Here is a 22,224-nt window from a genome sequence, read left to right on the forward strand (position 1 = left end):
CTTCGAAAAAAGATACATCAAACTCTGACAAATGATGTAGGCTCAGAGGCAAGCGGCATCTCAAGGCAGTGGTGCTGTGACAATTAGACAGACACTTGCAAGCAAATATAATGAAATACCCCACAGAATGGCTGCTTCAGGGACAGGGTTCGGGGAGACTCACTGCACATGAGGTCACTGGGGGGCTTGCAGTGCTGCGATACCTGCCGTGCTTGGGGGAAGGCCAGGGGCGTCTGATGGCCTCGTTGTGCTCAAGGAGCTTTCAGCTCATGCTGTCCACTGAGCCCTCACTTGACGGGCTCCCCGTGGGCAGCGGCTGCCTTTTGTGGGCTCTGCTCAAATGACACAAGGACAGCCACTGACTTCTTATGACGGATCACAGCAAGCAGGGCTCAGCCCTTAGGCGGGCTGCATCCGTCTCTAAGGTTCAGACTGAAATAATGAAAGGGGGTCTAAGGGAGGAACACGGGGCAGGAAAGGAGACCACACGGAATCTGAGCTCTTGGGAGCTGGGTCAGACCCCAAGGCCTCTCCCTTTGTACTTCTCCATGAGGCCTCTCTCTCGTTCACAGCTTGTGCCAATACAGGATGGAGACAGGTGGCTCAGTAGCCATCCCACAAAAGACAATGGGAAGGCTGTCTGTTTAAACGCCACTTTAAATATGAATGGTCATGGGGAAATGCTCATAAAATGAAATGAAAATATCAGGTCAGATGACCCACTTTTATAGAGGAAACAATGGCAAGGCACACACAAGGCCAGAGGTCACTCTTTGTCCAGGGAGAATCCGTCCCTCTCCTGTCAGGCATTGGGTGCCCCATGTCCCCGTCACAGCACGTTATTCTCTGTCCTCCCTGGCAGGGATGTGTCCTGGCCCTCCCTAGATTCACTTTATTGAGCTTTCCAATTAGCACAGTGCCTGGGACAAGTAGGGGTTCAAAACATGTTTGCAAATGAGTGAGTGAAGGGTGGATGGGTGGGTGGGAAAGGGGGAGGGAGAGAAAGAAGAGGGAGGGAGAGAGGGAGCAGGTGGAGGGGGGAGAGGGGAGAAGGAAAGAAGGGTGGGAGGGAAGGGGTTACAGAGAGAGGGAGGAAGGGGAAGGGGGGAAGGGGAGAAGGAAGAAAGGAGAGGAGGGAGGGAGGGAGAGAGGGAGGAAGGGACAGAGGCAGGGAGGGGAAACGTTGAGAGGGAAACCTACCAACATGCTAATCAGGGTTATGATCTGGATACCTTATTTTGTCTTCTTTATAATTATCTGTCTTCCAAATTTTCAGCAATTAAAAGATGACTTTTATAATACACTTTTTATCAAAACTCTATTTAACTCCATCTGAAATGATTTCGTCTAAGTCCAAATCCTATTTTTAGCTAATGAATCTACAAGACACTGGAATTAGTTCATGTTTATCAAAGTGGTCACGTGCTGAACCAACACTGGGACACATGGTCCCGCAGGTTCCTAAACACTCACTGAAGAAATGGGATTATTTGGAATCAAGGTGCCTCACAAATCTAAAGAAGACCTCCACATCTAAGGCACAGGAGCTCCCCTTAGGGAAGATGACAGCAGCATTAGGGACATTGACAGTAACCCTTAAGACAGTGGGCCTGTGTCACCCAGAGTTGCCACCTCTAAAGTGCCCATAATAAGCGTGGCAAGAGGGAGGTCTCAGAGGGAAACAGACATTCTACCGGGTATAATATTATATCCAGCCTGACTTTGCTTCCCTGAAGCTGAATTCATTCAGCTTTTAAGAAATGGCTGTTGTCACCAGCCCGGGGGCTCACACCTGTAATCCCCACACTTTGGGAGGCCCAGGCAAGAGGATCACTTGGGCTCAGGAGTGTGAGGCCTGCCTGGGTAACACAGTAAGATGTCTCTACAAAAAAAAGTTAAAAATTAACTGGGTATAGAGATAGGAGACCGTAGTCCCAGCTACTTGGGAGGCTGAGGTGGGAGGATCGCATGAGCCCAGGACATCGAGGCTACAGTAAGCCATGATCATGCCACTGGGTGACAGAGCAAGACCCTATCTCCAAAGAGGGAGGGAGGGAAGAAAAGAAAAGAAGAGAGAGAAGAGAAAAAGAGAAGGGAAGAGGAGGGAAGGAAGGGAAAGGAAGGGAAGGGGAGGGAAGGAAGGGAAAGGAAGGGAAGGGGAGGGGAGGGGAGGGGAGGGAAGGGAAATGAAGAGAAGGGAAGGGAAATGAAGAGAAGGGAAGGGAAGAGAAGGGAAAGGAAGAGAAGGGAAGAGAGAAGAGAAGAGGAGGAGCCAGATTATGCAGGTAAACAAAAAGCCCTTCTGCAGCCTCCTCTCCATCTCCATCCTCCTCTCCTCTACCCAGGGATACATCCACGGGTCCCACTCTCCCAAGCACCACTCACCACCAACTTCTTGCCCCCAAGAAAGAGAACAGCCTCAGGGGACCCCCACACCTCAGCACTCTCTCGGCCTCTGCAGTCCCACAGAACTTGGTAGGTCTTGCAGGTCCTAGAGCCGAGAAACCTGGTTGGGATCAGTGCCCACCCTGATGCAGGGGTGCAAGGCTGGCCCTGACCTTAAGCCAAGTCCCAGCACTGGGTGGCAATGTAGCCCTGTGCGTAGTACCCAGGCTTCCAGCCAAGTCCCAGCACTGGGTGGTAATGTAGCCCTGTGCGTAGCACCCAGGCCTCCAAGCCAAGTCCCAGCACTGGATGGCAATGTAGCACTGTGCGTAGCACCCAGGCCTCCAAGGCAAGTCCCAGCACTGGATGGCAATGTAGCACTGTGCGCAGCACCCAGGCCTCCAAGCCAAGTCCCAGCACTGGATGGCAATGTAGCACTGTGCGTAGCACCCAGGCCTCTAAGGCAAGTCCCAGCACTGGATGGCAATGTAGCACTGTGCACAGCACCCAGGCCTCCAAGCCAAGTCCCAGCACTGGATGGCAATGTAGCACTGTGTGTAGCACCCAGGCCTCCAAGCAGCAGACAGACCACTGCAAGCCAGGGATCTGGATGCGTTTATTACCAAAGCCTTGGTTTCCTAGCTTGACAAGTGAACAGCGTAACAGAGAAGCTATTCTGCACTGTTGCCGGACACATTAACGTGTTTGAGCTGTGTGCCCGGTGGTGCTTTGAAGACATTAAAACATCCAATTAACAATACCCAGATGAGGTAGAGGCTGCTGTTATTTCCCTTTTACAGATAAAATGAGGGTATCACAGAGAGGTTAAGAGATGTGCCCAAGGCCACACAAGTGGTAAATGTTAGAACCAGGATTCCAGCCCAGGGAGTCTGGCTCCAGAGTCCAAGCTAGTCTTACTATGCAAATGAGTGTCTTGACAATGTACCTACAGTTCTCAGTGCAATGCTGCCAGGAACATATTAAAAGCTCAGCAAATTGTAGCCGATGCTCTTGGTTGCTGGGATGCCTCAGTAAAGCAGATGGCGGCCACCCTGTACTCTGTGTGCAAACCTCATCTCCCTCCTACACCTATAGTCTCATGAGTCAGGAGTGTGCCTCATCCACCTTTGCAGTCTAGCAGGCCCCAGCATCACGCCCTGTGGCTCTCGGAAAACCTGCTGGATGTATAATAAGATGACACCCATTCATCAAGCACCCACTGTGTGTGCCTTATCTCATTCAACCCTCCCACCGCCTCCTGGGGAAGCTTGGCATTTCAGCACCTCAGCAAAGGGACACTGCCACTCCACCAGTGTGTGAACGAACAGTGGATAGAAAGAGATTGATTTGCCAGGCAGTACAGACTGCCCTGGAGTAGACTTCAAATGAAACAGAGGTTATTTATTCCATGTCATTAGTCACTTTACGTGGTGCTTACACAAATCCGCTATTCTTTGCTTTGTATTCCAAAATCTTTCCAATAATTATTTTCCATGGATGGTGATTCCAATTGAAGGCAAGAGAGAAAAGTACACTGACGTTTACCAAGACCTTGAGGGAATTAAGAGGGAAAATGAGAGCAGCACGTCGTAAGAGCTGATGTCAAGGCTGGCCGAACCAAGAAACGGTCTCACAACCTTACAGCATAGGAACAGAGCCATCACCAAGAAAAACAATGTGACCTTGGAACAGTGGTGACCTCAAAGCACATCTCTATATCTTGAAAAGAAAAAAGAGGAGACGTAGAAAATCCCCCAGAACTAGACTCCAATTTGGCTGATGGTTCATCATAACATCACAGGCACTGGGAGTGGGCTCTTTGGTGATGAGGGCACAACTAAAAATGGAAATTGAACACACAGCCCAAGCCAGGTTCCTGGTTGGCTGACCTGCTCCTAACATCTGCTGGGCTCAGGTCAGGACATCAGCAGAGGTCCCTGGCCTGCAGCCCATTCCCCTTCTCTTGCCATCCCCATCTGGTCACATGAGTGTGGACACCTTGGGCTGCATGCTTGAGCTCCGTCCATGTCCGTGTCTCAGCCAAGGCATGCGGCAAACAAGGGGCCCTCGGGAAGATGAACCCAGTGCAGGCTCTGGTGGCTAGCAAAGGGGCATCTGGGCAGAGAATTACAGAAAAGGGAGGATCTGCAGACCTCTTTCCCCACTGGGGAGCCACAGCCAGAGTGGGTACCCCATGAAACATATAACGTTGTCTCTTTGGTGCAAAACCGACATCTTGTGCTACCCCAAGTGTGAGCAGTTTTGGTCTCAAAAGGAAAGTCCCCTCCTCTTCCCTTCAGGGAAAAGTGCTGAAGAAGGCAGGAGACTGGTGGTCCAAGACCTGCCCCTTATAAACCATGTGACCCTGTGCCGTGAATGAACTTCCTAGACCCATCCCTGTGTGTACAAAATGAAGACAATCACCTACCTCATCACCTTGTTGGCAGGACTCAAAGGATGATAAAGCACTGGGCAAATAGAAGATATTTCCTTTCTTACGGAGAGTCAGGGAGGCGAATATGATTCCGCAGAAATAGGCCTGGGCTTATGGAAATGATCAGTGTCTTCAAGGAATAACACCTGTCTAAAGGATGCCCTTCAGGACCGAATAAGGAAGTGTGTGTGCAAAGACACCTGACACCTGAGGGACTGTATTCATTTCTCTTCCTGGGTCCACAAGGGGTGTGACTTCAAAGGCAAGAACTTCCCAGCACCATGCCTCCATCCACCTTCCCATCTGGGAACCTAGAGTTCTTTGTCTAACTTGCCCCCGCACGAGCTAGGTAAAATTTCAGGTGTGCTCCTTTGTTTTAAAAGACCTCGAAAAGCTCTGGGAGGAAGGGCCTCTGTTCTAGGCCGGACAGCCAATCCAGTATCAGAGTCAAAGATCAATCACTCCAGAGGTAGTTTGAAAGACCTCTCATTGGACAAGAACATGAATGGGGCGGAAATAACTTCAAAGTTGAAACTCCGCTGCACCTTACCAGCGTGGATTTCCCTCTCTGGGATCCCCTCCCACAACAACATGGGAGCCGTCTCTCCCTCTCTACCTAAGCGGATATCCCATCCAGATCCCCCTCTCACAGCAGCGTGGGAGCTCTCTCTTTCTCTCTCTCTCTCTCTCTCCTTTTTTTTCTCTCTCTGCCTAATAAATCGCTTCTTTGCAAAACTCTTTGGTCCGATATTTATATGAACAGTAAGCTCACCGCACTGCCAGGGCCCTCTTCCCCATTCCTGGGGCAAAGAGAGGCCAATAACCTCGGGCACATCTTATTGGGATAGGGGACTGAGCCCCGTCCCATCCCACGACCCAGTAACACACCCAGGAAGAACTCAAAAACTATTAGTGGTGGAGGTGGTGCTGGTGGTGGTGACCGTTCCCGGTGGTACTGGTGGTGCCAGGCACCTGCAGCAGGTATTTGGCTAAACTGCCTATTTTAATGATCACGATAACCAAAGAGGTGTGTTTCTGTAGCACAGAAGGGTAAAGTGGGGCCAAGATCACATGCTTCGGAGTCAGCAGTGAGGCCGGGAAACGGGTGCCTATCTGTCTGCATCCGACTCTTCTTCCCACCACACACAGCACCACCTGGCTGGTTGTCTTGCAGGCTCTGTGGATAATTCATTCACAACACTCTTACCAGATCACCACAGGAGGCCTGTTCACAGCACCCCAGGCCAGATCAGCCGCTTAGACATTTACACTAGATACTGCGGGCCATCCGCCTTGCCAACAGACACACAAGAGCCTGCTGTGTTCCCATCCACCTCAACTTGGCTCCTCAAAAAAACCCATCCCGGGGAAAATGAGCTTGCTGATAAACTAACTCAGCATAACAAGAAATACCAGCAAATTTTGAGGCAGTTTGCAATGACAGTCACACCCAGGTACTTGGTAGACCCAAGAAGATTCAGGTAGCAAGGCAGGGAGAGGCCTGTGACAGCCACCCAGAATAGCCATGTCTATTTGGTTCTCGAAAATAATGGAAAACAAACTCTGTTTTCATAAGTGGTATGCTGTGTACACTGAGTCCCCATCAGGTGTTCTGGAATTCTCTGATAAGTGAAAACCACAAGCAACTGTGACTCTGCCAGACTGGAGGGAAGCGCCGGCTCGCACCTGTCAACAGGAGCCGCCTGGGGGCCTTATGAGGCAGACTCTTTTCCGTGCACTAAAGGTGCTGGAGTCGACGTCTTCCAGGTCCCTGGAGCTCCTCCCTCGCCCTGAAAAGATTAAATCATTTATCTGCATAAGAAAAGATCTAACCCAAATACAGGAGGCACCGGCAGGCACAGGGCACTGTGGTTACGATGCAAGCAACACCTGGACCTGTGAACTCATGACGCTGCTACAAAAGCGCGTGCAGGGAAGGTGAGTGGCCGGGGAAGCAGCCCGACCTCATCCCTGACGACCTTCCTACGGCTCTCCCCTCTGCTGAGTCGCAGTCCTCTGCGACTTTTCTGGTGGTGATGCTTGTAACATAACCCTTTTCTCCCCTTCCCTCTTCAGAAACTGGCAACACCAAGATGCCAAACTCTCTTTTCTTCTTTTTTGAGATGGAGTTTCTTTCCTTGCCCAGGGTAGAGTGCAAAGGCACAATCTCAGCTCACCGCAACCTCCATCTCCTGGATTCAGGTGATTCTCCTGCCTCAGCCTCCTGAGTAGCTGGGGTTACAGGTGCCCACCACCAGGCTTGGCTAATTTTTGTATTTTTAGTAGAGGCAGCATTTCACCATGTTGGCCAGGCTGGTTTCAAACTCCTGACCTCAGGTGATCCACCCACCTCAGCCTCCCAAAGTGCCGGGGTTACAGGCAGGAGCCACCGTGCCTGGCTGCCAGTCTCTTTAAATGGCTTCAGCTGCCAAATCTTACCAGCAGGTTTGGGTCACTGATGCACCCCCATCCCTCTTATCCTGCCGACCCTGTTCTTCTGGGTAATTTCCCCTGATTCCCTTAAAATGATTCCAACACCCAAGAATCTCACCAAAGGGGGCGAGCATGGAACACAAACTTATGACTGCATCAAGAGCCCTTTGAGGATAACGTGCCATGTCCTCATAAAGCATCCCCCATCCCACATGGTGTAAGAATAACCATACAAGTCAAGACATGCAGGCAGTAGAGGGAGGGGCTTTGATGTTATGACTCTGACTGGCTTCCCAAGGTGTTCCACAGCACTGCAGGGGAGACAGATTTTGTAGAAGAGGGCAAGGTGGGGACGGAGCCTCAACAGAATCTTCAAAACCAAAAGGCAAGTGGCAGCACCAGCTGACCCTCCGCCATGCAGAGACCGCCGCAGACGCCAGAACACACTCCTCCCTGTCAGGCTGGCTTGTCCCCGGGCGTCTGAACAAGCCAAGCTTACAGGATGGGTGCCCAGTGGAAGACACCCTCTGAGACGACCGAGAGGATGGAGAAACCCACTCTCCAGGGCTGGCTTCCCATGCGGCTGTTTGGAGAAAGAGCTACCCTGGAGAACCCCAGTCACTGCAATGGTGGTAGGGAAGACCAGGCACAGTAGTAGTTCCTCACGGAGGAGGGACACAGACCACACCCCAGCTTCTTGGTGACAACCATGGGCACCAGTTGGAACGACAGTGAATGGGCTTTTCCTGTGGCTTTTGCTCACCTTACTGTGAACCCTGGCCCAGAGGTATCCCTAGCTCACCCACAGAAAACACGAAGCAAGCCAGGTATGAGGCAGTAATAGGCCAGCAGCTTTTTATGTGATCGATTCTATCTTCTCTGGAGATGCCCCAAGATGCTCCGGAAACAATCAGGGCTCAGTATGTCCTAGCCAAGGAGCGAGCTTCCAGCAAATGAGCCAGTGAGCCTGAAATCGTACACGTAAATGTAAATTGTGTATGTAGATGTAAAAGCAGCATGCATGCCCCTCCTCCCCAAAGCCTTTCTCTAAATCACCAGGATCCAGACACCTCCCACCCAGCTCCTACCCCCACCCTCCTCCTCAGCCTTGGGCCCACATCCCTCTTCACAAAAGGCGGCCTCGCTGGCCTGCACCACAGAAAACATCCAAGCCCGAAGTACACATGGTTGGTGTCTAAAGGGTTTTTATTGGAGAGCCTGGAGCACGGAGGCTCCAGCAAGGATTTGCAAGGTCACTCTCAGCAGCCACCACTTCTGCCAGGACCAGCGGCGAGCACCTGGCAGCCGCAGCCCGGCGTTCCGCATCAGGCCGAGGAGTCCAGCTTGTCCGTGGGATTCGGCTGCAGTTGTGGAAAACCCCGAGTGAGCCAGCAGTTCCAGTTCAAAGGGTGAGGGGTGAACAGCTGCGAGGTGCCTTGAGTGAGTCACCACCCGGGCCTGAGTACACCGCAGAGAGGAGAGATAAAGCAGGCACGGCTGTTCTGCTGCCAGTCGCACCCCTCTGGCAAACAGACGGGCAAAAACGGGGAAGAAAAGTCTACAAAGAAGGTGAAATGAAGGGAGCAGAGGCTACACGCAGGCCCCCGCAGCTGGCAGTGCTGTGTGCGGTGAGCCGGCGGCACCATCCTCACCTGGGGCTTCCCATGGGCTCTGCGCTTTCCTGCGGAGGCCAGTCTCCCTTCCCAGCAGGTGGGGGCCGCGGAGCTCCCATGCCCCTTCCCACAGATCCCCACCCGTCTCGGAAAACTGAGAAACCTGAAGACGGAGGTGCGTCGGGAAAGGCTGGACTTCTCATCCAAAAAAAAGAGAGCAGGACCATCAACAGGCAAACACCATAAACCCTGGAGCAATGCCAGGAAAAAAGGTGCGGGGGATAAAACATTTAAAAATAAAAAACACCTTTCTAGAGAGAGCAAGATCCCAGGGTCCAGAAGGCACAGCTAATAGACTTGAAAAGAAGCATCTTTGTTACAGCCAGTCACCGCTAGCCTGGGAACACCGCTAGCCTGAGGCCTCCATCAACCTGAGACATCAGCCCAAGGCCCTTTCTGCAGAAGCCAGCACAGATCTCCGGGTAATGTCACAGGCGAGTCCTCACTTCACCAGCTCGGAGGGAGCCATTTCGCCTGAACCTCTGCCTTCCCGGGGTCCTGCGGTGCCTCCCGGGTCCTGTGGGGCCTCCTGAGTCTGGGTGGGTTTCTAGTCCAGCCCGGTCTAGACTGACTTCAAATATAGTACCCTAACATATGCTTTTTTCCAGCCAGCCGAACCACCATTCATTTAAATTACCACCGTGGTTTTTTAAAATTACATTTCTAAGCCAAACAACACGGAACAGTGACAGAGCAGAGAAACAACAAAAAAGCACAAAGAATGTTACTAACCAGAAGCTGCCTTGCACTTTCTCTTCAGAGGAGAAGCTTTTATAGGCATCACGTGCACGTGTACACGTACACACACAGTTTTCCCTGATACTGGAAATTCTTTGTGAACTAGCCATACTGATTTCTGCTGAACCCTTTAAAAAAAAAAAGAAAGAAAGAAAAGAAAAGAAAGAAAAGGAGCCACAGATGTCCAGGACTGGAAGGGGCTGACCAGCTCTAAGCATGTCCACCTTAAACTCTGACACAGGTAATGCCAAAATGAGGCCAGGACCTGACCCAGCCAAAAAGACAGCGAAGAGTCAGATGGGGTCCAATGTGCAGACACTGCAGAGAAGAATGTCAGAAATTCTAAATACACAGTGGGCATCCTTTTTGTTTGTTTAGATACTTCATCCTCTTGATCTCTTTTACTATTGTCAACAATTGTTTTTAAAAAAAAAAAAAACTTTTTCAAAATCAACATGTTTCTACCCTTTGCTCCTTAGCAAGGCACAAAGCCTCTCTAGCGGGGAGTAGAAGTGGGGGACACTTTAAAGGGGCGCCCAAAGGGTGGCAGAAGCAACTCTGCTGTGGTAACATGGAAGCGAGCTTGCTGGTGACACTCTGGGCAGATGCCCAACACCCATGACGGAGCCGATGGAGCCGGGGTTTTATACATAAGGTTTGTTTTGGTTTCAACGCCTCTGACGTGCCAGAGGGCTTCCAGGTCCTTCACACCCCAGGCTGCCGCTGACCAACTTTCCACAGGATGCCAACAGGCTGGGAAACAGGTTTTACCTAAAAGAAAGTGAAGGACAAGAGTCAGCTCCTTCTGGCAGAGCCCTGCCCCTGCCCGGCCCCTGCCCTAACATCTCCATCCCTCACCTTTCAGCCCTTGAAAAGGCCACACTCCCCAGCCACAGGACATTTTTTTTTAATTTTATTCATTTTTATTTATTTTTATTGCATTTTAGGTTTTGGGGTACATGTGAAGAACATGCAAGATTGTTGCATAGGTACACACATGGCAGTGTGATTTGCTGCCTTACTCCCCTTCACCTATATCTGGCATTTTTCCCCATGCTATCTCTCCCCAACTCCCCACCCCCCACTGTCCCTCCCCTATTTCCCCCAAAGAGCACCACAGGACCTTTGAGCATGCTGTCTGGAAGGCATACTCCACTCTTCCAGCAAACCCCCTCCCTCCCCTCAGCTCCCAACTAAGGACCCCTCCCCCAGCTCCCCACACAGACCCCTTAGGATTATTTGTTCTGTCCGTCCATCCATCCTTCCTTCCTTTCTTTCTCTTTCCTTTTTGTTTGGTTCGGATTCCTGTTCGCAAAGGCTCCATCCTCACAGACATAGACTCAGGAATTGTTAAAGTGCCCTGGCTTTCCGCACAACACCTTAACTGAAAACTGACCACAGGCTGCCAAACAAAAATGCTCTGTGTGATGCCCGTTTTTATCACATACGCTCTGCACTCTGCAAGGAAGAGGACTGACAGTTTATTCAGACTCTTCTGGGGCTGGCTTCCAATGCTGTTTCCGGGACAGTTAGCCTGCAAGTCACTGGCTCGTCTCTGGCTCCTTCCAGGCCTCAGAAGCTCATGATGCCCAGGCTTTCCACACCCACCGCCCAAGCAGCCGTCCATTTACCGATGGCTCCTAACAGTTCAGCCTCTCACCCTCTCATCCGAGGAAGCACAGGGTGCCCAGCCATGCAGGCGTCCTCAGTAAGTAGAAGCAGCTGCAAGAAGTCACTGCTTTGAGTGTGCTTAGCAACTGTCATGAGGGCATCCACGGGACTCAGAGCTCCCGGGTGGCAGGCCATGTCTGTCTTCCCCTACTCCCTGCCTACCCTGCAGAGGCCTCATGCTGCAAACTGCACAAAAATGCCCTTTGTTTCCAAGAAAAGACACCAGCCAAAGCCCTCAGCATTACAGCGGAAATCTCGTGGGTTTCTAATTACACTCCCAAAGGAAGTCTATGCACAACAGGGTGGGAGGCAGGGATTTCTAGAATGCACGTCCACACCCCCACGGGGCCGCATCTTTTCCACACATAGGAAGCGGCGACAGGGACCTCCCTCTTGGCTGGGAGGCAGGACTGGCAGGAGCAGCACGTTATCCCAGCAGTGTGCCTTTGGGCTGCGCCTGTCACAGCTGCTGGGCCACCTGCCACACACACGGGAGGAAGAGCGCACATCTGTCTCATCCTGGGGGACACCTAGAGGGTATAACAAAAGCCTCCTGTAATACCGGGAATGCACTGAGGCCCAGAGCATCTGCACAACTGCACACTAGGCCAACCAAACTCAAAACACACGCAGCCGAAACCCAAACACCTCCTGAAAGATAGAACTGTTTCAAAATCCCAGGGCTCCCCGGTACCCTGGTTAGCTATCATTTCTCCCTTCTAATTAGCCTTTTTAAGTACAGAGTTAGGGACTCATTTCTGTAGAACTCCTCCCTCCCTCCCCAAACTCTCGCCGTAAGCACTGGAGGTCTTGTCTCCCATCCTGGCTGTATTCTTCTTCCTCTTCATTTCCTACCTGGCTGAAAACTTTGAGAAAACAAGCCTGGCTGATAGGCACAGGCTCTAAGTCACAAGACGTTATCAGAGAGCTACCTGGGAAATAAGAGGCAGGTTACTGCCTTACCGCCCTCGTGCCAAAAACATGATTTTCCTCTTTCCACTCAATCATAAAATAACCCAAAGACATGATTCACGTGATTTAAATGTAGTCTGTTTCCTAGAGAGAACCAAAACATTTGCCTGAGTTATGTCTAAATGGGAAAGACGAGTACCTGTGAACAGATTAGCCATGCGCAGACAAGAAGTTCCCAAAATGCTAAGCCAGACATGCAGCGTCTTAAAATCTTTGCTCCGTCACCACTATTGACCCAAAAAGTTGCTCATGGTTCCTTGTTTGGGTAGAAAAATGTGCCAACACAGCATGTATAATACAGTCTTACTTCTATAAAGAAGAAAACTCCACAAATACGTACTCACACACACTCTAGTGGTTACTGTTAAGTAGTGGATTATAGGTAATTGTATCTTTCCTGTTTATTATCTGTACTTTCTACAACTTAAGCTTACCTCTATAATAAGAAAAGCCAGCACCACTTAGTCTTCCTCAACAGTCCGTTGTCTTTAGGCCTGAGGACTGCAGTGGTTGTGTCTAGCGATTCACTTCCAAATTCACTCACATTCCGATTTTATTTCAACCACAAACAGCACAAACTTCTTAAGGAAGGGAAGCAGAAATCAAGCAAAACTGGATATTAGATATTGGGTGCATTGGCTCATATCCTGTAATCCCAGCACTCTGGGAGGCAGAGGTGGGCGGATGGCCTGAGCTCAGGAGTTTGAGACCAGCCTGGGCAACATGGCAAAACCTCGTCTCTAAAAAAAATACAAGAATTGGTTGGGCATGGTGGTGCGTACCTGCAGTTCCAGCTACTTGGGGGGAGTGAGGAGGACGGCTTGAGCCCAGGGGGTCAAGGCTGCAGGGGGCTAAGACCACACCACTGCACTCCAGCCTGGGCAACAGAGAGACCCTGTCTCAAAAATAAAAACAAAGAATGGAAAGGGGACCATGCCTGCCCATGTTACAAAGATTTAAAAGATAATAAGAGGATGCTGTGAACAACTTTAAGACAGCACATTTGAAAATTTAGACGAAAAGGCCAAAAATCCCAGAAAAAAACCAACCAATCAAAACTGACCCAAAAAAGAAATAAAGACAACATTATCCTGTAACTATTCAAAGAATTAAACATCAATCGTTTTTTTGTTAATTGCTGCACAAAGAAAGCAACAGGCCCAGCCAGTTTTAGCACACTGTACTAAACATTTAGGGACCAAATGGGTCTGTTATGATATGCCCTCTTCCAGAGAAAAGGAAAATAAGGAGCACGCCCCAATTCATTTGAAGAGGCTAGTAAAACTTTTACCAAAGCCTGACAAGGATAATACCAAATAGGAAAATGATAGGTCAGACCTCAGCCCTTAAGAGACACAAGAAAGCCCTAAACAAAACCTTAGCAAATGGAATGCATGCCAACATGCCCTCTTCTATCTCAGGAATGCTAAGTTGATTTAATATTAGAAAATTAATGAATATATTGACGGGCATGGTGGCTCATGCCTGTAATCCCAGCACTTTGGGAGCCCGAGGTGGGTGGATTATCTGAGGTCAGGAGTTTGAGACCAGCCTGGCCAATATGGCTAAACCCCATCTCTAGTTTAAAAAAAAAAAAAAAAAAAAAAAAAAGAAAAGAAAATTAATGAATATAAATTTGCCACTGTAACAGATTAAAGGAAAAAGTCTGACCTTTTCAATAGAGCTAGAAACGCATCTAACAGGATTTAGCATCAGCAAGTGAAGCATAGAGGGGAACTTCCTGATGGAGGAAGAAATCCACAAAAATTCTCCAGCAAACACTACTCTAAGTTGTGAAATATTGAAAGCATGCCCTTTAATATCAATAATAAGACAGGATGCCTGTTATCATCACTTTTTTTTTTTTTGAGACAGAGTTTCACTCTCATTGCCCAGGCTAGGCTGCAATGGTGAGATCTCGGCTCACTGTAGCCTCCACCTCCCTGGTTCAAGCAATTCTCCCGCCCCAGCCTCCCAAGTAGCTGGGATTACAGGCACCTGTCACCACGCCTGGCTAATTCTTTATATTTTTAGTAGAGATGGGGTTTCACCACGTTGACTAGGCTGGTCTCAAACTCCTGACCTCAGGTGATCCTCCAGCCTCCACCTCCTAAAGTGCTAGGATTACAGGCATGAGCCACCTCACCTGGCCTGGTGTCAGAAGTGGCATCACTTCTGTTTAACAATGACTTTGTGGCCAAGAGTACCAAAAGGCAAAAGAAGAGAGAAAATGTTTAAGGACTTGGGAGCAGGGACAGGGACTCTTCTTAGTCTCAGATGACATGTCTACACAGAAACCCCAAAGATTCCACATTTATCCTACAAGGATTAATAAAAGTTTAACAAGGTTGCCAAATTTTTTTTAAAATCAATATCTTAAAAAAAAAACCTGCCATAAACAAAAAGTTTTTAAATGATATTTTTTCAAAGACATCGGAGACAAAGTCACGAATCATGAAGTGGCAGTTTGCAGGGAAATCTGCTTTGACCCTGTCCCCAAAATGACAGCAGAGAGAACCTGGCAGCCCCAGAAGTGGAAACCCAGGCATAGAGACTGGTCAGTGGGACAAAGGGGTGCTTTATACGGCTGATGGTCTGGAGCGGGAAACTAATAGAGAAGGATTTATTTCTGCTCAGAATAAGGGCAGAGAAGACACTGCTAAGGTGCTTCAGGGAGCTAACATGATTCATGTATTAAAAACCACCAAGAGTTGAAAGGCCCTGTGCTGTGGCTGTGTCAGATAGAGGTGAGATGTACATCATTAAAGCCGCCGCTGAAAATGCCACAGAGCACGCTTGGAACCAAGTGTCTCACTTACTTTTGCCCTTGCAACACGCCAGCCAGCAAGCTAACCTGGACGATCAAAAAACAAACTTGGACTTGTCTGTTAACTTTAACACCTACCAAGTGGTTCAGTTTTTTTTTTTTCAATAAATATTATTTTCATTGTCTCAAAATATTTCTTTTTTTTTATTACACTTTTAAGTTCTGGGGTACATGTGCAGAACGTGCAGGTTTGTTACATAGGTATACACGTGCCATGGTGGTTTGCTGTACCCATCAACCAGTCATCTACATTAGGTGTTTCTCCTAATGCTGTCCCTTCCCTAGCCTGCCACCCCCTGGCAAGCCCCAGCGTGTGATGTTCCCCTCCCCGTGTCCATGTGTTCTCATTGTTCAACTCCCACTTATGAGAGAGAACATGCAGTGTTTGGTTTTCTGTTCTGTTACTTTGCTGAGAATGATGGTTTTCAGGTTCATCCATGTCCCTGCAAAGGACACGAACTCATCCTTTTTTATGGCTACATTTTCTTTATCCAGTCTATCTTTGATGGGCATTTGGGTTGGTTCCAAGTCTTTGCTATTGTGAACAGTGCCACAATAAACATATGTGTGCATGTGTCCTTATAGTAGAATGATTATATTATATCCTTTGGGTATATACCCAGTAATGAGATTGCTGGGTCAAATGTTATTTCCAGTTCTAGATCCTTGAGGAATCGCCACACTGTCTTCCACAATGGTTGAACTAATTTACACTCAACCAACAGTGTAAAAGTGTTCCTATCACTGGTCATTAGAGAAATGCAAATCAAAGCCACACTGAGATACCATCTCATGCCAGTTAGAGTGAAGATGATCATTAAAAAGTCAGGTGGTTCAATTTAATGGTTTATGTTTAGTGGTGAGTTTCACCGCCAGCAGCAATGCCAATATGGTAGTCATTGTCAGCCCAGAAAAGGAACTCGCTCCATTATTTGAAGAACAGAAGCAAGCTGTGGAAGTTTCTTAATCTGACACTAGTTTTAATGTGTGCCTTATCTTCATTATACCAGACACAATATCAATCCAGCAACCAGGCCACAATAATACTGACATCTATGCATACCAGGAAAGGCCCTTTTTTCCCACCTTCTAGTAAACAGTCTATATAGAGAATTTCTGAGTAGATTGATTGCTATATTTCCTTGTTTAGGGTCTTCTCTTATTTAGTGGGATGTGGAGATACCACGAAAATGGTTCCGTCTATCATGGTTCCCATGGAGTTAGTTCAGTCACCAAAGATTGATGAGATGCCGTTCGGTGGCTCCGAATCAAAACAGTACATTGATCCACTCAAACCACTAAGTGCTCCCTATTGTACAACATGCCCCGCTCTGCAGGAGGAAGCAGACTGTTTTGATTGCAGATAGTAATGAGGACATGGTTTTCTTCACATTATATTTTACTACTTTGCATTGAATGTGAGACAGATAAAATGGCATAGTGATAAAATCAATACAATCGCTAACTTTCCTATGTATACAATCAACCCTTGGTAATCTCAGAGAACTGGTTCCCAGACCTCCCGCAAAGATAAAATCCACAGATGCTCAAGTCTTTTACATAAAATGGTGTAGGATTTGCATGTATCCTATGCACATTCTCTAGTATACTTTAAATCATCTTTAGATATTCCTAATACCTAATACAATGTAAATACAATGTAAATAGTTCTTATACTGTATTGTTTTTTGAATTTGTATTATTTTCATTGTTGCATTGTTTTTCCCAAAATTTTCTTTCTTTTTTTTTTTTTGAGACAGGGTCTTGCTCTGTTGCCCAGGCTGGAGTGCAGTGACATGCTCACGGCTCACTGCAGCCTTGACCTCTCAGGCCCCAGTGATCCTCCCACCTCAGCCTCCCAAGTAGCTGGGACTACAGGCATGAACCATCATGCCTGGCTAATTTTTTTTTTTTTTGTAGACTTGTGTTTTTACCATGTGGTCCAGGCTGGTCTCAAACTCCAGAGCTCAAGAGATCTGCACTCATCAGCCTCTCAAAATGCTGGGATTACAAGCATGAGCCACCATGCCCAACCCCAAATATTTCAATTTGTGGTTGGTTGAACCTGCAGATGTGGAATTCTCAGGTACAGAGGGCTAACTGTGTATTATTCTGTGGTATGGATAAATATTACTAATTGATTTGATTCTTTTCAAAGGGTGCTGTCCCTTTGCCTAAAATGCAAATTCTAGCTAGTGGGATTTTTCTCCCACTCTGCTATCCATAACCAATCAGTTTTAATGCTTTCAAGTTCTTTATAAGATTTTGGTATGATTCACTAACAAACTCAGCTTCCAAAACCAATATGTATGTAAAGATTATAATACAGTCATTTTTTCAGACATGAGTGTAAATAAAACAGTACTTTAAAGTAAAAAATATACATATCAAACTGTAAGACACCTATAAGAATATATCTAACAAAAATATATAAAACATTTATACAAAAATTTTTGAAAGTACTGAAAGACATTTTTTAAATACCTAATAAATGGAAAATCCTTCCATATTCATGAATTGGAAAAGTCAATGTAAAAGTGCTGATTCTCCCTAAATTGATCTACAGGCAATGCAGCTCCAATCAAAATCCCAAACACTGACTTACTGAATCTGATTTATGCAGAAGGGCCAAGGATGGCCAAGGCTGTGCTGAGGAACGGTGGAAGGCTTGCCTTCCCAGATGGGCAGAAGCCACAGAATTGGGGAGCCCAGATAGGGACCAGCCTGGATTTCTGCTGCACTTTTCCTACTAACTGGGACCTTGGCCAAGCAATGCCCCTTCTCTGGGTCTTTGTACCCTCGTCTCAAAACTATGCTCATCCTCAGCTCTTCCATTAAGAATCTTACATATTAAAAGTACATCCCAAAATGATCTGAAAATCCACACTATAATCCTAACGTCACAAAGTCATTCTGACTAACCTAAAGAAAACCTTTAGGAAACACACCTGCTTTTAGAACTCACCAGTAAACTCCATCCAAGCAGGAATGCCATCCACCCAACCACCCACGTCCTCGGCTACTGACGTAAGCAGGGTGAAAGAGAAGTTGCTGTTTTGGTGCCTGGTGTGTAGCACACACAGCTAGCAGCCAGACCCCCCGCAAGCATGGACAACGAGCGGGTTGTTGTCTGAAGCATAACCCTCCTTTTCCTTCTTTAAAGGTGACTTCATGTTCTCCTTTAGGAAAAGGAATAAGCATTTCTCTGCTGGGTTTCTGGGTGCTTTGTGTTCTAGGAAGGGATCTAATATGGTTTGTCTGTGTCTCCACCCAAATCTCATCTTGAATTGTAGCTCCCACAATTCCCACATACTGTGGGAGGAACCCAGTAGGTAACTGAATCATGGGGACAGGTCTCCCCACACTGTTCTCGTCCTGACAGTGAATAAGTCTCACGAGATCTGATGGTTTTATGAGGGGGAGTTCCCCTTCACAAGCTCTCTTGCCTGCCATCACCCATATAAGATGTGACTTTGCTCCTCCTTGCCTTTTGCTATGATTGTGAGGCTTCCACAGCCCTGTGGAACTGCGAGTCAATTAAACCTCTTTCCTTTATAAACGACCCAGTCCCAGGTATGTCTTTATTAGCAGCATGAAAACAGACTCATACAAGATCAGAGCAGGTCTCTCCATCTGCAGAACACCCCAGGGCCCAATGCTTAACCAAAAAACAAGAACACATGGCCACCATAGCTGGCCTCAAGGTCCCACCAACTCAATGTCTGAGACTGAGGAGGAGGCCTCTGTCCCACCCTGTACCTGTATTTGATGTCGAATACTGTGGAGTCCTCATCCTCATCATCCTCTTCGTTCAGCGGCGCCATTTCCACTCGCTCGGCTGGAGTGGTGATGATGTCATACTTGCGGGTCTTCTTTAACCTCTTTCCTGACCTGCAGGAGAAGCAGCACATTGGTGAGAACACAGCTGGAAGAGAAAGAGCCCCTGGGCCCAGGCCCCAGAGGACTGATAGCAACTTAGCAGCAGGTGATAAGTCAGGTTTCCTTCCTCCAACCGAGAGCATGAGGATCTGACAGAAGGAAACCATGCTGCTGCCTCCAGGCTGGCTGCTGAGACTGCTCCCAGGAGATTCAGTTAACACTCTGCTGCCCCACTTACAGCCATGGGGCCTTGAGTGAGTGACCGACCTCACTAACTCTTAAAGCAGAACTCACTTTGAGCCTTGAGCACTAAAAACTGAGTAAGCAAGATACGTAATACACAAATGCAGTATTTTGTTTTGTTTGTTTGTTTGTTTTGAGATGGAGTCTCCCACTGTTGATGGAGCTGGAGTGCAATGGCATGATCTTGGCTCACGGCAACCTCTGCCTCTTGGGTTCAAGTAATTCTCCTGTCTCAGCCTCCTGAGTAGCTGGAATTACAGGCACCTGCCACCATGCCCAGCTAATTTTTTTTTTTTTGTATTTTTAGTAGAGACAGGGTTTCACTATGATGGCCAGGCTGGTCTCAAACTCCCGACCTTGTGATCTGCCCACCTCAGCCTCCCAAAGTGCTGAGATTATAGGCATTAGCCCGGTCACAAATGCAATATTTTAAAAAGGCAAACTTCATGCTTTAAAAAGTCCCAAAGACCAAGATGTGCAATGAGGACAGGGTTTGTCACAGCCTGGCACTTGAGGGCACCACCCTATGGGCCTGCCAGCGGAGATCTGGGTCAGAAATGAGCTGCTCTGTGCTTATGTGATCAGAGGCAAGTCAGTTCATCTCCCTGAGCTTCCATTCCCTTGCAAATCAAATTGGATAGGAACAGCCTTCCTTGCAGGTGAGGGAGCCCTGCATGAGGTGATGCACTTAGGCCTGCACACGGCAGGCTCTTGGCAAAAGTCACTATTAGGATTGATAATAAATAAAGAGACATTAAACATGCCACCTCGTTTCTCCTAGGACAAGGGCTTATGGAAACAACTCAATTTTGTTTCCATCATGAGGATTCATGAGGAAAATGGTTACAATACTACAGAGTTTTGGGTTGGTTTTGCTGTTTTGTTTTGTTTTTCAAAGACAGGGTCTCATTCTATCACCCAGGCTGGAGTGCAGTGGTGCAATCATAGCTCACTGCAGCCTCCACCTCCTGAGCTTACACAATCCTTTCACCTCAGCCTCCTGAGAAGCGGGGACTAAAGGTGCATGCCACCACATCTGTCTGGGGTTTTTTTTCTAACTGTGGTAGAGAAGAGGTCTTGTTATGTTGCCTAGGCTGGTCTTGAACTCCTGAACTCAAGTGATCCTCCCACCTTAGCCTCTCAAAGGGCTGAGATTGACAGGTGTGGGCCACGTTGCCAGACCTAACACTATGTTCTTATCTTTAGGATGGTACAGGGTCACCGTGAACTGTAGGGAAAGCTCTGGCACAAGCCACTTCAGTCCCTAGCCTAAGACTCTGCACAAAGGCTACGACACGTATCAGCACATGGCTGGAAGGTTTAGGATGCTGCCGGGAATAACACTCTCAATGTGATGATTGAAGTTCTTTGTGTTTGTTCCTCCACTCTCTTGAATTTTTTCCTAATTGCTTTGCATTCACTGGTGTCCCTCCTTTTTCAGAATATTTAATACTGTCTATGAGAAATCAGTCAACCCAGAAAGTCAAAAACGGGGCACTGAAGAATCAGGTTCCCTACACATTCTTCTTGCGAACCCTAAACTATTCCCGAGTGGAGGCCACATCAAAGACACATGAGACATCTCTTTGTCTTCAGCACAGAGAAACTCTCCAGGTGAAATGAATGAAAACAGAACTTCACTTTCAGATTTTTTAAAAATCTCTTAGCAACAGCAACTTGGTCTTGTCTTAACTGATATGATTTACCAAAGTGTCACGTCATTGACATGAAAAGTTTCAATACTATGTCTTTGGCATAAAGCAACCTAGGCAGCCCATAGCACCCCCTTCTCATGGTTCCTTGGGTAGAGAAAAGGAGTAAAATTTTGGAAGAGGGGGAACAATGAACTGTAAAGTCTGATGATACCCAAGCCTCATCACAAAGCATTTTTCCTCCCTGCTTTTATCACAGGTACGCACACACACACAGGCACAGACGTGTGTGTGAATCTACCTGGATTCTGAATGAAGGATACAGCACAGTGCAAATGCCAAGCCTGGCAGTAACAGGATAAACAAAAGGGGCACAGCCAGTCGCCTTGCCAGTGGCCCTGGGACAACAGTATTTAGGAAGCAGGCTTTGTGTGGGACTTAAATGCTAACTTTATAAACAGCTGGCTCCACATTCTCTCCCCAACAGATTCTTCTGTCCACCTCCCTCCAAAGGAATAAAATAAATCTCTGCATTCTGGCCTAGATAACTTATAATCCCAGACCAATTCCATTTCAACACTGGAAGTTGGAAAGTCAAGACCAGAGGTGGCTTCCAAATGCCACAAGTGATCCAAGACAAAACCACAAGGAAAACCACCCAGCCTGAAGCCTTGGAGACTAGGGTCAAACTCCCGATATACACGCCTTTCTTGGGAAGACAGCCCTAAATCTCTGTCCAGACAAGTTGTGGCTGTCTGGGAGGAGAGCTTGACTTTTGCAAAGGGGCAAGGCTGGGCTATCCATTTCTGACACATGCCTGAACAAGCATCTGGAGCAGCAGGAAATGAAATATCCTGCAAACCCAAGGACATGAGAAAGTCTCCTGTGGACCCTCAAAAAAAAAACACACCCAGATGGCTTCAGGCTGAGGAGTCATAGTCATGTTTGCGACTCTTTTCTGGCTTTTGCAAAGCCCAGAAAATGCAAAATCGGATTAGCAAATCTCATTGCATACTTGGAACTTGATGCCTCATGTAGCCATTGACCCTGGAGCAGGATTGATGAAAGAACCTGGGAGAAGTCTCCGGAGGCTCTGACTTCAGCCCTGCCTCTCGGGAATTAATCCCCACCACCTATGAAATCACTTTCCTTCTCTATAATTTTATCATTCATGTATGGAAGTCTTACAATAAGAAAATTAGCCTGCTAAGCTAAAATAAGGCCCTTGAACATCAGCCCATGGGAGAAGCAGGAGAATTGCAACAGTGACTAGAATGTTGTGACCCATGATGCTTTAGTGCAGCCTCTGCAGCCATG

The 22,224-nt window shown here is 47.8% G+C and overlaps 1 protein-coding gene across 3 annotated transcripts in view; it reads right to left on the bottom strand.

Annotated features, from left to right (window-relative positions):
- The window catches only part of FAM174B (family with sequence similarity 174 member B), a 56,613-nt gene that overhangs the window by 14,136 nt on the left and 20,253 nt on the right, over positions 1–22,224 (bottom strand). For 2 of the 3 annotated variants that reach the window (XR_004261119.1, XM_032252779.1), the window contains 2 exons: positions 18,893–19,024; positions 8,440–10,434 (listed from right to left, as the gene is read on the bottom strand). Coding sequence is in view for 2 of the 3 variants with exons in the window: in XM_032252779.1 (XP_032108670.1) it covers positions 10,431–10,434; positions 18,893–19,024 (136 nt within the window). In the remaining variant the exon portion in view is untranslated. Of the gene's footprint in view, positions 1–8,439; positions 10,435–18,892; positions 19,025–22,224 lie in introns of those variants that run through there. The other variant, XM_032252778.1, reaches the window with a different exon arrangement.

The sequence above is a fragment of the Sapajus apella genome, unplaced genomic scaffold (genome assembly GCF_009761245.1).
Source record: "Sapajus apella isolate SASKATOON/1434 unplaced genomic scaffold, GSC_monkey_1.0 scaffold80, whole genome shotgun sequence".
Classification (NCBI taxonomy): Eukaryota; Metazoa; Chordata; class Mammalia; order Primates; family Cebidae; genus Sapajus; species Sapajus apella.